At 55.5% G+C, this 16,166-nt stretch overlaps 1 protein-coding gene across 1 annotated transcript in view; it reads left to right on the forward strand.

The window, feature by feature from the left end:
• Window positions 1-16,166, forward strand: part of Rbm19 (RNA binding motif protein 19) — an 83,890-nt gene that overhangs the window by 63,943 nt on the left and 3,781 nt on the right. The window contains exon 23 of the mRNA XM_029533843.1: window positions 6,955-7,075. Within this exon, the coding sequence (XP_029389703.1) occupies window positions 6,955-7,075 (121 nt within the window). The remainder of the gene's footprint in view (window positions 1-6,954; window positions 7,076-16,166) is intronic.

A 16,166-nucleotide genomic window follows, 5' to 3' on the forward strand; every position in this document is an offset into this window, starting at 1 on the left:
CAAGGCCTGAGCTTACACTGCCTGGAGATGGTGGCCGTGTGGCACAGAGGGCTCAAGTGAGATTTGGGTGGTAGGATTGGTGACAAGGGGCAGGACAGAGCTTCTCCCACCTCCTGCCTCCCTTGCTGGTACCCAGCACCCTGCTCTGTGTTGAATGGTAGCCTGCAGCATGTGATCCGTCGGATGATCAGTAGCACGTGTGTAACACGCATCCGCATGATGGTGTGCAGGGAGGAGTCTCGAGGTGTCAGTACAGTGGGGTCTGTGGGGATGACCCTCAAGGAAATACCCCTTTTCCAACCAAGCAGAGGGCCTGAGTGGTAGGTTCAGAGTAATCCATGACATCGGAGCTGCTTTCCTATTCTTCATGTGTGCCCCTGCCCCACAGCAGAAGCTGGTGACACTGTCCTTGGGGAGTGGCAGGGCTTGAAAGAGCAGATGGTGTGGTGCATGTGCTGGGGACAGGAAGGCAGCTGAGTCCCCCAGGCCCTGAAGGTTCCCTGCTGCATGGAAACCTACATCCGTTAGTTCTGTGTCTGCCAGAATGCTGCCAGGAGCTAGCCCAGGAGTTGGGGTTTCGCCCCTACTTTTCTGTTTGGGTGTGCATTCGTGTCGTGTGCACACTCACCCCAGAACTTGAATGCTGCTGCTTTGCCAGGCTTCTGTCAACCACAGCCCAGAGATAGAAATTCTAGCCAAGCTTGCATCTCAAGGTAGGACTCAGGCTCAGCCAGCACATGTAGGCTAAGAGGGTAAGTAGGATCAGGTGCAGCCCAGTTTACCGCCAAGGCATAAGCAAGATCACACTGAGCTGTTCTGCCAATTGCTACTCGGCTCTCCAGACCATGGGGACCAAGGCCTGCCAGGCATCTCGCAGACCAGAGCAAAGACCTTGCTTTCAGATCTGTCAGGCACAGCGTGAGTCAGAGAAAGGTGGAAACCCAGCCACGAGGCTTGCACAGGCCCGAGGCACAGCTGCTGCCCTCCTCTGGCACAGGCAGTCCCTCGAGCTCACACTGAGTTGGGAAAGTGAAACTTAGAGAAGTCTGTCAGGTCACCAGGCAGTGCAGGGACCTCCTGTCACCTTCCCTGAGCACCTGACTCCTCCCCTCCGAGGTGCTTCAGGCCTGCAGAGGCAGGAGTGGAGCCCTTCCCTACCCCGCTCTGCTGTAGCACCTGGCATTTGGGTCAGCCCAGTGTACTCGGAGGTTAAGCTGACTGACTTGAGCTGATGGGATGACTGGGGTGCATCTGTCTGTCTCAGAGAGTCGGGGTACAGTCTACAAATGGGCCTGTGGCCCCTTGTCTTGGAAGGTTGCCTCTGCTTCTCAGTGTCTATAGTGGTTTAAATAAGAACAGTCCCCATGAGCTCATCTTATATTTGAATGCTTAGACCAGGGAGTGGACCTCTTTGAAAGGATTAGAAGGATTAGGTGTGGCCTTGTTGGAGGAAGTGTGTCACTGGTGGACTTTTGAGTTTTCAGAAGCCCATGCCAGGCTGCGTGTGTGTGTGTGTGTGTGTGTGTGTGTGTGTGTGTGTGTGTGTGTGTGTGTGTATGTGTATGTGTATACACATGTATGTGCATTTGCATGTGTGTGTGCATGTGTATGCGTGTATTATGTGGGGGTGTGAGTGTGCATACATGTGTGTACAGATCATTATGTGGCTCTCAGCTACATGCTCCCCACCATGATGATAATGGACTCTGAAACTGTAAGCCAACCCTCAATGAGATGCTTTCTTGTCGGTTCACCACAATAGAACAGTGACTAAGACAGTGTCACTCCTCAGAATGATCCCTGGTGCCATTCACTGTGGAAGTCCATGTTACGCAAAGAGCTAGGACAGTCCTACCTGTGAGGCAGAGGCGTCTGGGCGGGCCGGAAGCGACTAACTAGCAAAGTGTGCTGACCCGACTTAGGCTGTGAAAAGCTGTGTAAAACACCCTTCCCTAGAAGTCACTACCCAGTGTTTCTTCCAAGCCCGGCGGGACCTGGCTCCTCTGTCCACTGTGCTCGGTTCAGGGCACTGGCATGCACATGCCATCCTTGGCCACCCTTGTCACTGTCCCTTTCAAGTGTGGGGCACAGATGTTGAGGGCAGGTTGGTGGTGTCCTTGGATGCCTTTTGTATCTATGGCCCTCTGGCTCTGTCAGGGATACACAGGGAACAGGAGGATGGGGCCAGGAGGCTACAGACTTCTAAAGTCAGGTTGGTTCTTGGCGCTGCAGACAGCTGGGGATCAGCCAGTCCTCAGTAACCACATGGGACTGAAGTCCTGCCAAGGGCACACAATGGTTTTGGTTGCTGGGAGAAACGTTGTCTTTGGGGAAAGTGAACAAAGGTTAGATCCAGCACTCCACTGGCAGCATTCCAGACCTTCCATGGTCTTCCAAGATGACCACCAGGTCCAGCCTCTTCAAGCCCTGTACTGATTCCCCTGTCCGAGTGGACTGGCTTCCAGGTGGAATCAGGGCGAAGAGGCAGGAGGCTGAGGCGTCAGTCACAGGAAATCAGAGCCAGAGACCGTGATGGTGGTAACCTGGACCTGGGGTAGATGCTCCCCTGGGATAGGAGTCACCTGAGACAGAACCCCACCAGTGGGAGTTGGGATCCAGCAGGGGCAGGGCCACCCACAGTGTTTCAAGTAAATAGATCCAAGGGACTCACCATAAATAGTGATATCTCTGGGGTCGATGGTGAGGAAATGTCTGCACCCTCAGAACAGACTCTAGGAAGAAGGGTGTGGCCCATGCTGTCGTCTAGAGGTTGGGATGGGAAGGAGTTCCCACCAAGCCTCCTCTGTACATCCCCTCTGTAGAGACAGGGAGACCCGTACTGGCTGTGGCCCTAAGGGGAGGCCCCTGACGTGTAGAGGGTGGAGCTGAGGGTAGCCGGAGATGGCCACCAGGAGATGGCAGACTGGCTTTTCTTTGTCATTCTCTGTGTCAACCTGAGCCCCTCCAACTGTACTCTGGGCCATGGGATTCCCAGCAGGCCAGGGTAGAGGCTGGTGGAGCTCATGTACTAGCAGGTGGGCAGCTGTGTCCATTCAGCGGGGACCAAAAGCCATGGGTGCTAGATGTAAAGCCAGACTGAGTTCAGGTCACCATCAGGTGTGAAGTGACCCCAGCTGTGACCCAAGTCCAGGTCACCATCAGGTGTGCAGTGACCCCAGCTGTGCTCGCTGTATCCTTGTGTTCTGAAACCCAGGCTTGAAAGGCTCTTTAAGGCCGAGTCACACTGACCAGGCTGGAGACGTGCCAAGGAAGACTCAGATTTTCTGAGTAGTTAACGAGAGCAGTGTGCTGGCAAAGGGAGGGACCGGGTGACAATAGGTGCACGCTGGGTGCTAGAACCCATACCAGGTGTGCCAGGCCCAGGGTGGCAGGGCCTTTGCCGGCTAGGCCAAGTTGCAGTGCTGGAGAAGATGAAGTACATGGTGTCCCTTGTTGTTCCTTGTTGAAGTGGGAGACCAGTGAGTCACCCTTCAGTGGATAAGCAGGCTGGGGTTATGTGGTTGGAGACCTGTCCAACCTGGAGGCTCCCTGGACCACACCAACAAGACTGTTAGCCACAGGACCGCACATCCCAGAGGACGCTAGCCCCCCAGGCTGTTAGGGCAAAGGCAAGCTCCCTGAGCAGAGCGAGGTGGCAAGGTGGTGAGGCGTTTCTATGGGGGCCGGGTAGGCAGAAGAAGCTGTTGGTGGCTGACATTCTCCCTGCTGAGGCAAGCTCAGAATCTCTAGAATCTTCCATGCTTCTCGAATGTTCCCCTGCCCCTGCCCTAGCCCAAAAGCCCCTCCAAAGGGGGCCATCCCTCCCTCCTCATTCCATCCCTAAGATGCCTCAGGCAGACAAGCGCACGGCATCTCTCCTTTCAGCATGTGTACTGTGTTCCCCACAGCTGGCTCTAACCTCCAGTCACTGTACCATCCCGTGAGGGAATAGCTTTGAGGACACCACACTGCAGCTCAGGAAAAAGGCACACAGAGCATGGCCTGTGTCTATCAGTCCTCGGCAGTCAGAGCTGGGAAGGGCTCTGCTATTTTTGGAGAACCCCATATTGTGTTCTAGAAAAAAATAAGAGCGTTTGCAGGCGGCGGCCGCCGTTCCCACTCCTGGTTCCTGCAGACCGAGGAATGGCTTATGATGATGTACCAGACAGCATTGCCGCAGGGCAGGGCTCTGAGCTGGGAGTACATGGCTTCCTGAGTGTCCCCACCCCGTCTTTGCTGCTCCTAAAATTTGATGCAGCCTAGGTTCAGAGACTTTAAGCAGCCTGGCCAGCATCACACAGCTTGAACGTGATGGAATCAGGGTTTGAACAGGTAACCCGCCTGCAGAACCATAGCCCCATCCATACCCTCCGAGTATGGAAAGCCCTTCCAATGAGGGTCTACTAAAGTGCCAGAGGGGTACAGAGAGAGGGAGAGCGGGGAGGCTATTAGGAACTCCTGCAGGGAACAGAAACATCACCAGGCCTCAGGCAGGAGAATGTAGATTGAAGTAAAACAAACCAACCATGAGAAAGAAAACGAAGGCTGAGAGGTCGAGGCAGCCCCTCTCCTGGGCCTCCCTGCCAAGGTCTCTCCCTGCTTTTTAAGTGAGGGTGGGACAGCCACCAGATGCAGCTGTGGCTGTCCCAGACTGCCGTGTCCCCAGGATGCAGCTCCTCGGGGACCCTCATCAGACTCCCCACCAGTTCCTTTCTTGGTCTCGAGGCACCCAGCTCCCCTGAGTCCCGCCATCTCCCTGCCTCCCCCAACAGCTGAGCACTCACGCTTCTGAGCTCAGAATGAGCCATTTCGGCTCGGGGGCCAGATGCATTTTTATATCTGCCTGGAAAAAAAAAATGGTAGGGGCTCTGCTGGCAGTCAAGAGAGGTTTCTAAATTAAACTTAAAAAAAAAAAATAGTGTGTGTGGAGGGGGGCCTACACCTGGCCCTTCTCAAGCAGCACAGAGATGAACAGTGTGGGAGCCTTCCCTCCGTTGGCCAAGTGACTGTTTACCACTTCCCCTCCCACCTACCCCAGTATCCCCGAGCCTCCCGTTCTTCCAGATTCTATTTGTCTTGAATTGACTTTGGGCGCGCTGCTTTCATTACTTGCTGTAAGTCCCAAAGCCTTTTCAAAACGGGACCTGACTGAGCTAGGGCAGTAACCAGCCCAAGGTTGTGGCCTTATTTCCCTGGAACGTCCTGCATCTTACAGAACAGAAGTACACAACCTGGAGTTACAGGGCCCCAAACCAAGATAGCGTGGGATAATGTGTGACCGCTACCTCCCTCCCAGATGCTGTCCCCAGGCGGTGATGTGATGCTTAGTGGTGTACGGCACAATGCTGCCGGGTCTGATACCAGTCCTTCTGTGCTAGGGCCGCCTTACTCCAGTGTTAACCTGGTTACTTCAGCCATTGTTTTCAGCACAGTCACCTCCCACGGCGCCCAAGGTCAGGACCCACCATATCTTCTTGGGGACACATTCCAACCCTAGCAGTCACCTCATGGGCAAGGGGCAGTGGCTGTTTTTGGCCCTCACTGTATTGGTGAGTGAGCGCTTCTAGGCGACAATACAATGAGAAAGGCAGGCTCCCCTCCTGGTCCCATGTCACCCTCCTCCAGCTGTCAGCCTGGGTGCTCTGCAGCCTCCAGGGGCCCTCAGAGCATCCTCTATGCCTAGGGTTCTGTGGAGAGAAGGAGGCTGCTAAGGGAATTTGTCTGAGAGCACAGGAGATGTAGGTAGACATGCTGTGTGCCCACACAGGAGATGTATGTGGACATGCCGTGTGCCCACACAGGAGATGTACATGGACAGGCCATGTGCCCACACAAGAGATGTAGGTGGACATGCCATGTGCCTATACAGGAGATGTACGTAGACATGCCATGTGCCCACACAAGAGATGTAGGTGGACATGCCGTGTGCCCACACAGGAGATGTACATGGACATGCTGTATGCCCTGCACCAAGTCACTTTGGATCCTCTTCAGGGTCCCAAATCTGGCTGCATTGACCCTTCCACTTCAAAATGCTAAGCTCATAAGATCCCCTTAACCTGCCTAAGACCTTGAGAAAAAGGAAGCACAGGGTGGGTGTACCTTGCCCCAGATATGTTGACTCTACAGTTGAGAGACTTCTTAGCCACTGAAGTCCCATGTTCGTGTCGTAGGGTGTCTCCAGAAGAGGAGGAGGCTGTCCCTGCACAAGGCCACTGAGCCTCAGTCAACCATGTTTACACTGGGCTTTGATCAGTGCTGTGTAGCGATCAGATGAATGCCCACAGCTGGTACATCCATAAAAGCAGGAAGTAGGTATGAAGTGTGTGTGAGCTGGGAGAAGAATTGGGGAACTTGCCAGGTGATAGCCAAATGTGTCGTTCTCTTGAGGTAGTGATGGAATGTTCTAGAGTCATATGCTGATGACTGCATGTGAATACACTGATTGTATAATTATACCTCAATTTAGTGTTGAAAAGGCTGTGGGGGTGAGGAGGAGCTTGACAGAGCAAGGAGGAAGAGCGTATTCAAGGCCTGGGGTGCTGAACTGGGCACGGAAGCCCCTAGTGGAAAGGTCAGGGGGCCAGGAAGGAGACAGTGGGAACAGAAGGACAGACAGAGGGCAGGCACCAAGTTACCATGAGGGAGTGTGCATGCGTCCTCTGGTGACTTGACAGCTGCGTGAGAGGCTCACCTGTCAGTGGGCTCGCCCTTCACAGACAACAGATAAGATGCCACCAGGGAGACTGGTGACCCGCCCGCCCAGGCAGTGAGTGTATTGGCTGCTCAGTTGCTTGCCGCTTGCTCCTTCACGTCAAACATAGCTCATTAGTGAAGTGGGTGTGCCAGCAGCACCCCGAAGCATCGCCAGACACCCAAAGTCACGGGGGGGGGGTTGGGGGAGGCTGCGTGCAACACAGCTCATGCGCTGCTCTTTCCTGCCCCCTCCTCCAGAAAGCCTTCAATGCCCTGTGTCATAGCACACACTTGTACGGCCGCAGGCTGGTTCTGGAATGGGCAGACTCAGAGGTGACCGTGCAGGCCCTACGGAGGAAGACGGCCAGGCACTTTCAAGGTAGGAGTGGCTGACTTGGGGCTTCTGGGGTTGAGAGCTGGGACGGGAACTGCCTGGATCGCTGCCCTCACTTGGGTGCAGCCCCAAGGACTCCTGCCACTTCAAGCCACCTTGGATCAGGACAACATGGCGGCTTACCTTGTCCACTGCAGAGAGGTAAGGCAATGGGGCTAGGCAAGCAAGAAGGGCAGGGCAGTTGTATTTTCTGTTCATATTATAGTCTCCGATTCAGGTTCCCAAACATGATACCTCAAGCCCAGGGGTGCTGGAAATGGGTCCTGCGGGCTGACCCTAGGAACCATAGGGTCACCAAGTTCCAGTATTGCCATTCTTGGGGACCCAAGCTCTGTGCTCCTAGCTGACTCAGCAAGGTGACACTGGCCTTAAAGATGGTTGTCCTCCTCTGAGTCCAGCTGTCCTCATGTGTGGGACACCATAGTGACTGAGCAGGGCTGTGGGCATGGGTGAAGAAGGTCGCCACTTCCCTTCGTGGGTAGCCCAGGCTGAGGGTCCCCAAAATTGAGACCTAAGAGGCTCTTGTGCCTGCAGCTGAGAAATGGAGGGAGTCGGGAAGAGCTGGAGAGGTCTGTGGGTGGGGTCACTGAGCCTTGTCTCTAATGGGCCCTGCAACCTCATGAGGGTGTCAAGACTCGAACTGGAAGCCCGTCTTCCCTAAGTACCTTGACAGTGGTCCTCAGAAAGTGGAACAAGGCAGCTACCGTTGAGCCACCCAGCTGGGAACAGGTCCCCTCCCACCTGCTGGCAAACAGGTTCTGGCCGGGGCTGGGACAGTCCTGTCTGTAGTCATTGGTGCTGTGACCTCAAGAGGCAGGCAGTCTTCCTACCCTGTCATCCTTGCACTGGGGCCCCGCAGGAATTCTAGCCTTGTCCCCTGAAGGTGTTTGCTATAAGCTGTCTGTCTACAAAACTGGCCTCAGGAGCCAGTGCCAGTAGAGGACCGACCATAGGGTGCATTGTCCTGGAGGGTTATGAGCAGTCCAGCGAGACTGCCCAGAGCCACACCACCTGCCTGCCGTACTTCTTACTGAGGTCACTGTCCCCTGCTAGCTGTTGAGGACCCTGAGCCCTCAAATGTGCTGTTACAGATCAACATAGCACCTTCCTCTCTGTGTTTGCTTGTGCTGAGAGACACGGATGCCCTGTTCAAAGGGCTGATACTGCTTCCATGCAGTTGGTCTCCCGCCCTGCCCTGCCCTGCCCTGCCCTGCCCTCCTGGTGTCGGTCATTCTGCATCTACTCCTCTTTGCCTGTCCCTGTACTTTCTTGGTTCTATTGTTACTGCCGCTGCTGTTTAGGTTTGCTGACTGACTGGTTAGTTGGTTGGTTTGGGTTTGTTTGTTTGTTTGTCATTCTGACCAGGCCCAGCCACCCCACCCCCACTTGTGGCAAATGTAGTGTGCTTGTACCTGGCTTGGTCCATTCCTATCCGGTGCCCCTGTTTAGCTCAGTCTCCAGGTGATGCCAGGCTTTCTATCCTGGGCTAGGAGCTTTTCAGCCTAAGCAAATGCAAAGCAAGAGAAGCAGGAGATGGTGCACACTCGGTGGTGGGCTCACAAACAGCTCAATAAGATCCCAAGTCCTGACAGGCAGACAGAACTGTCTCCATCGACAGGCATCGACAGCCCCAAATGCACCCGTCGGCAAATGTTTGTGGAAGGCGCTCCCCCGAGGCAGGGCCCACCTCCCCTGTGGTCGCCCCACCACCCAGCCCAGGCCTCCAAGACTGTGGGCTCAGCACTTCTGCTCTGTGTGGACAGAGGACCCTTCAATAAATTGAGTTCCAAAGACTGCATCATCTCCTCCCAGGCGCAAGGATGCAGCAGAAGCCAGTCCTTGCTGTGTCCAGGCCGTCTCTGTGGACGTCACAGCCACAGGACCTCACTAGGCAGGTGTGGTGATGAGACTGGGGAAGATAACCCTGTGTCTGCCTCTCCAGCCGCCCCAAGATGGCCATGGGTACTCAGCTGCTGTGCGTGGCTGTAGCAGGTGCAAGGCTGCCAGGTATGCAGATGTCCCAGGGACAGTGTGCACCCCATCCTCCACCCTATCCTGCACGTGTGCACAGCAGCTGAAGTCCTAAGAACAGGGCTATGGGCCCCCAAAGTCTCCCTGGGCCTCCTTTCTCCTCTGCCCTTTTCCCTGCCGAGAAAAGTACTAGCTCATTTGTGTCGGAGTTTGCATTGTTCTGAGCTTCCAGGGCCCTGGCAGAGCCCAAGGGCAAGTGGGACTTGTGCCCAGCCCCGGCATGGGCCCTGATCATTGCCAGGAAGGTACTCAGACCTCAGGTGGACGCCTGGAAACTCCGGCCCCACAAGGCTGCCTGCCTATGGGCTGCAGGCCATGCCTTTCCCACAGCCTGCTACTGACATGGGAGGCTTGGTGAAGACACGCCGTTCCTGGGTCCAAGGAGTCAGCAGAACTGTATATATAGATAGCTCAGGCTAACTGACACAGTGTCTCATGCTGTCAAAGCCTCTCCTCTCCTGTCATGCCTTGCAAGGACTCAGGGAGACAGATACGGTCATTGACCCATTTAGCAGATCAGAAATGGCTCAGAGAGGGTAAGAAACTTATTAAGAAGTGTCCAGCCACCCATGACACAGCTGGAACTCAAACCTAAGCTTTTAGTCATTCTCTTGACTGAGCCTTTGCATGGGCTGATCTGGTCAGCACCCTTACGTTGATTTCACGTGCGCGCGCGCGTGTGTGTGTGTGTGTGTGTGTGTGTGTGTGTGTGTGTGTGTCTGTCTGTCTGTCTGTCTGTCTGTCCGTCCGTCCTATTTCCGCTCCGTGGCCCTGGTGAGTCTCAGGCTCAGCTTTGCCATCCTTACAGTGAATCCAGGGTGTCATCACCTTGACGTTTGTGGTTCCAGGGAGGTAACACCCGGCTTCTGGCCACGCTCCCAGGCTCAGGCCAGTGGCCTGAGGAGGATGTAACTGGGCAAAGGAAAGGGGGAGCCTGATGCTGCTGAGTCTCCAGCCAGGGCACAGGGCCTGGCACACAGGAGAAGGACCCCAGGCTTGCCCACTGCAGGCTTTCCACTTACTGGTGTCTAAAGGAGATTTGCTTTAAGCCCTACCCCCTTGTCTGTCCCATGGGGCATCCCTGATGCTTTCTGTAGTCCCTGGGCAATGGCGACACGACAGTGTCTCTCCCTAGCTGGTGCTTGGGACCCACCTGGCAAGACCACAGTATAGGCCAGGCCACAGGAAGAAGTCACCCTGAGTCAGTAGAGACATTACTGCCAGACAGGTGCCTTAGGGAGGGAGGGACCGAAGGAGGGAGGCTGGCTCGCTGCTGTCCCCTCTAGTCCATTCTCCCTCTCCTTTTCTCTCTCAACATCTCCACCCTCCCTGGACTATCCCAGTCTGGTCCTCTTCCCTGTTCCCCTCCCTCCAACTCCCCCCCCCCTTGCTCTCTGCCTGCCACCCCCCTCCCCAGTCAGGAATCAGATATTTGGTCTCCAGCCCCCAGCCCTGTAGTAGGTGAAGTGGTTTTCTTCTCTGCCTGGCGTGTGGGGTGTGAAAAGAGTGCTCAGGAGGGGAAAAAAGAAGAAAGTCTGCCTCTAGCTGTGTCCCTTTCTTCCCGAACGTGTTACAAACCAGCAGGGTCGCAGCATTGGGAAGCTTTCAGGGCCTGGCAGGCCACAGTACCCCGAGCACAGAGACAGAGTAAAATGGCCAGAAGCGATCCACCGCCCAACCCGTCTTAAGCACTCACAGGCAGGGAGGCCCGGCACACGGCTTTCATTTAGCCAGGAGCGTGGCTCGGCTTCCCTCTGTTGTCTTATTCCAGCTGGGGAGGCTTGATGGGCTGTGGTTAGCGGCTGCAACTTTCACCTCGAGTAGGGGCTCGGGCGTGAGCAGCACAGCAAGTGGCCGCAGAGCCGCCGTCCCTCCACCCGCCTTATCCCCTGCCCACCAGGCCCGGCAACACCGGCCAGAGCAACATAGACACAGCACACACAGCAAGAGCCCTCGGCACAGACAGGAGGAGTTCTGGCCAGATAGCCACTGGCCTGGCACTCTGAGCCACCTTCCTAGCCTCATAGGATAGGGATGGAGCCCCAACCAGACCCTTGTAACATCAGCCCACCACCTCACCTCCAGGCCTGCAGCATTCTTCTCTGTGTTACACACACACATGCATACACACATGCATTCACACACATATACACATATGCATACATGCACCCTTTCCTCTACTAGCTTAACCCTCCAGGGGACACAGCCACCCTCCTTGTCTCCTAACTTACCTCGCATCACGAATAAAGCTGGCTTCATAACTGTCCACAGAGCAGAGCCCCGTTAGAACCAGACATGGTCGTGGCTGATGTTAGCTGGACATCTAGCATATTCTGGGTCATGTTGGTGCCGATTGCAGCCGTCTTCATATTAGGTCTGGGCGCCAAGGCTCAGCACAGCCAGAGTTATGTAGGACAGGCCCTGTTTGGAGCTTGATATTCTCACCTTGTTCCTCAAAGCCCTGTCCTTCTGCAGAGATGCAGCCTCATAAAGTCTTACTAAAGATGAGCTCAGCCTCGGGGAAGCCAGAGAGAGCTCTGTCAAGGGCCTTTGTGCAGCAGCAACACTTAGCACTTTTACATACAGTTTAAAAGCCTGGTGGCACTTTAGCCTAGCACACTTGGAGAGAGACAGGTCCCATGTTACAGGACCAGACAGACCCAGAGTCGGCTGTTAGCTTTCCTTGGAACACACAGCTCTGGGCCCTTGTAGAACAGATACCCCATTTCCTCCTGCCCTACATTGTCTACAGTTCCTGAGTCCCAGGTGGCCTGCACAGACGTAGCAGCCTCAGTGTAAGCTTTCAAGGGAGAAGGCATGTGGCTTTGTCTCTCCCTCCTTTCCCTCGTGGATGTGGTGTTGGTATAAGAGAGAGGGGCAAGTTTCATAATGTATAAGGATCAAAGTTCTGTTGGTGGCAGGTTTCCTGAAGAAAATTAGAATAGACGCTACAACATACCCCAAGGGAAAGTGCATCTAATATGGCAACTAGAACAAGCCTTCCCACGAAGTCAACTTTTCTGTGTGATTGCAAGGGACCAGCCAGCCAAAGACCTACGGGAGAAACATTATGAGCCCAGGTGCCCACAGATGCAAAGGCCCTGGGGCAGAAGTGTGTTTACTACTGGAGCTCCAGCATGGAGAGTAGAAAACAGACAGGAAAAGCCGTCAGAGGTCTGGCCAGTGGAGGCAGGAAGCCTGACTCTGCTCATGTTGCCCTGGGAAGCCCTGGAAGACTAAAGCGAAGGCCAGCATCACTAACCTCGAGAGTCTACATCGTCGTTGCTGTTGCTGTGTAGGGATAGCCCTGGAATCAGGCCCGGGGGTCATACTGGGGTCATCCAAAGATGGTGGCCAGGACCACAGCCAAAGGCTGCAGGGCGGAAAGTAGCCAGGCTTTGTTGGGAGAGGGGCGAGCTGGCCAGGGTGGCATAGAGAAGACAGGGGAGAAGCAAGGGTTGGGCCTGGGTGCTGCGCAAACCCAGGAAGCCAAGAACAGGTGACCAAGCTGGATCTGAGACATCCCAGGATGCCCCAGGGATATTAGCAAATAGATGGATGAGTTCAGAGCTCCGGGGTGAAGGCTGAGCTGCCATATAAATTTGAAGTTATCAGCATACAGATGATATTTAAAGCCTGCCAGCATTTCCACACACCCCCATCCCACACCTCCATCATCGGCAGGATGGCACGCTTTCGAAAGACCGGGGACTACAAGAGCCCGTTATCCCCCATCAGCCCCTGCAGATGGGCCTCCTTGATCTGAGCCGTGAAGACATAATCATCAGGCTTTCAAAATCATAGGCAGAAAGTTCAAGCAAGCATGTGAAGTCACAGAATTTATTATTCAAAACATCCCCTGGCCTGCCTCCTTCCAACCCCCTGGAGATGGGGGTTTTGTGTAAGCTCTACATTTCAGCCCTTCATCTGGGCACCTCTCACTCTTCCCAAGACCTGACTGTGTCAGCCCTTCCTCTGGGTCCCAGGAGGGCACGGGGTATACAAGAGGACTTTGATCCTGGATCCTGGTTGCATCAAATGGCTCCTGGCTCGAGATGTCAGGTTCCTTATCACTTCCCCCTGGCTGCCACAGCTGGTGACAGGAATTGAGGCTCACAAAGTGAAGGCATGTGGACCCAGGCAGCTCCTAGCCAAGGTGCAGATGGACGGGGGCCTGTGTCAGGACCTCTAGACAGCAACCTCATCTCCCAGTGAAAGTATACTGGGAGGCTGCAGGTCCTTGGGGCCAGCTGGGGCAGGCGTGGCCCAGCCACGCCCCGTACCTCTCACCCCCCACACGCACCTGAGCCTCCCACTCCAAGCAATGTGACATAGCCTGCACATTGTGCCTCCCTCCCCTGGGAGCGACTGTCCGTGTGAGGAAGGGACCTGCTCCCAATCCCACTAAATTGTTATTGACTTGTGTTCTGTGCGTTCTGCAAACATTTCACTCAGCCGTCGCCGGCAAGCCCACGAATCCCTGCTAGGGCTAACGGGGAAGCCAGCTGTGCCGGGCCATCTCGCCTGCTCCTTCTCATCGATCACAGAATTAAACTGACAGAAGTACCGCAGGGCGGTGTGGGAGGGGCAGGGCCTGGCCACCATCCTGGGCGGGGCCCGGAGACGCAGAGGGTACAGGCTGGCCAGCATACCTGACGTGCAGTCTGGCCCAACCAGGGGAAGCCAGGGGAACTGCTTCCGTGGCGGCCTCGGGCCTGTGACAGGCAACAAGAAGCACGCAGACCAGCAGCCACCAGCTGAGTCATCGGTGTCTTGCCTGTGACATGTTGAATACAAAACAGTATTGGATTCATTACTGTTTGGCCACTGGAAGATCTGACCTGGAAATCAGTTTCAAAGCACTCTTAGGAAATCAGATCCGGCCACCCTGGTCCCACACCCCACACAGAAGCCTGCAGAGCCACTGTGCCATTTATGAGATGCGTGTTCCCTGTCGTCCAGTCCACGGCACACGGCCCTCCCAACGCTGGGACTCCTGCTCACTCCACAGCCACGTGTCTCTGTGTCACCTCCCCTGGGACCTAGGAAGAAGAAAAGGTCGTAATGAAGGGAGCCTCCGCTCTCCCAAGACTGCACAGGGTTCCCACCCGGTAGTCCACGCTCACATAGGCCAAGGACAGAAGACCCCAGGCCAGCGTGGGTTAAGCCCATTGTGGTCGAGGTTGGGGCTCCGCATGCACAGGGCCAGTCCAGTTATCCTCCAGCCAGGAAGATGCCCAGGACAGACATCTGGAGAGAAGTTAGCCTGTGACCGCTTTACAACCTCCCACCATTTAGGTCCCTCCCTCCCTCTGGGCTATCAGAGTGGAGAATGTGTCTGTGAGAAGCAAACCCCACTGCCTACCTTACGTGAGTAAGATCCACATCCCTTTGGGGTGGGCCTGTTGGGCTTCGGGTCAATATCTGTATGAATACTGCCCCGTGACTCACTCTGCTTCCACTTCTGCTGCTGAGACCCTGAGGGTGGAGCTGTCACTTTTCACTGCATTGCAAGTGTCTGTGGGACACTTGTCCATGATGTGAGGAAAAGGCCCCCAGAGTGAGCTCAGCACCATGTGGGGAGCCTATCTGTACCCACAGGACTTCCCAGGGCTCATGTACCCAACGTGTGGGATTCCCCACAGGCACCTAGAGACCCGACGACTGCTGGGTGCTGGCCGTCAGAGTCACTTGATGGTACATTTAACACTTATTGTCTGTCTATCTTGGCCTGTGCCTTCTGGCAACTGAGTGTTCACCCTTGTGCTAGCCAAAGTCCTAAAGGCCCTGTGGCTTGTCACTTCCTGCATTTTGAAACAGGGTCTCGCCATTGTCCGGGCTGGCCACTCACCACCAGGCTCAGACCATCTTCCTGCGCCAGCCTCCCTGGTGCTGGGATGCCAGGCATGGCCAGCACATACAACTTGTGCTTAGCAGCTTCGTCTTCATTCGGGAACTGAGCCCAGACAGGGAAAGCAACTGGCTTGCGTGAAGCCTCCATTCAGAGCGGCAGGGTTTGCTGCTGGCCCGCTGGCTTCCCCTCCTGGGCTGCCTCTGGCCCGCCTGCCTCTTCACGGGGCCCTTCCAGCGTCCTTTCTCCCTGTCAGCCCTGCTCTCGTCCCCAGCCTCCCTCTCCTCCTATGGAGCCCTTTCTCCTGTCTTCCCACAGTCCCCCGCCCGCCGGCGCCTTCCACGTAGGCGACATTGCCAGCCAGGGAAGGGAAAAAGATGCGTGCTGGCATTCTGTCAAGGAATTAATTGAAAAATAAAACCATTAGGTGGGAACTGGAGAAATGCAGGAGTGGGTGTTTGGAGGTTGGGGGAGGGGGCAGGACTGGGGGGCTGTTGGGGGCTGGCCGAGCTTTTTGTCGAGTTCATTTCTCGGTATTGATGTTTGGTGACAGTCACTTGTTGTTTATCTTCAGGAGCAGCTGCGCCGTGGAAGGAAAATGTGCGGCTTGTTCCGTTTATTTATTTCACACCTTCCCCGGGTTCTGCTTTGTGTTTGTTTGGTGAGGGCCCACGGAGGCCTCCGACACGGGGAAGCGGGGTTTCCACAGCTGTTCCTGCCAGGCGGAGCCGGCACTCCATGTGGAGGCAGGCCAGTGGGGGCTGGGGGCTGGGTAGCAGCAACGAAGACAGCAAAATGGGGGGCAGGGGCCCAACCCCCATCCCTGGCTGTAGACTTGAGCCTGGCCCATCCTTAAGGTGCACCCCAGGAGGTGGCAGAGAGCAGGGGTGACATGCTCAGGGTGACTTGGCCAGTGATGGCAGATGGGCGCTCCGGAGAGCAGCTGTTCAGAAAGTGCACGAGGACTTGAGCTGAGGAGCCCTGCTCTGAGCACAGGCAAAGGGCCGTGGCTACCATAAAGCTGTCCCCAAGGCTTCCTCTCTGAGGACTGTTAGCAAGCCACTGTTCAGGGGTCCTGGCCAAGAGGCAGCTGGGCTCCTGGCAAGGGTCCCAGGCAGGTGCTGCCCAGGTCTCTGTGGTGAGAGAGAAGTGCGTGTGTGTGTGTGTGTGTGTGTGTGTGTGTGTGTGTGTGTG

Source organism: Mus pahari, chromosome 23, assembly GCF_900095145.1.
Source record: "Mus pahari chromosome 23, PAHARI_EIJ_v1.1, whole genome shotgun sequence".
In the NCBI taxonomy this organism is placed as follows: Eukaryota; Metazoa; Chordata; class Mammalia; order Rodentia; family Muridae; genus Mus; species Mus pahari.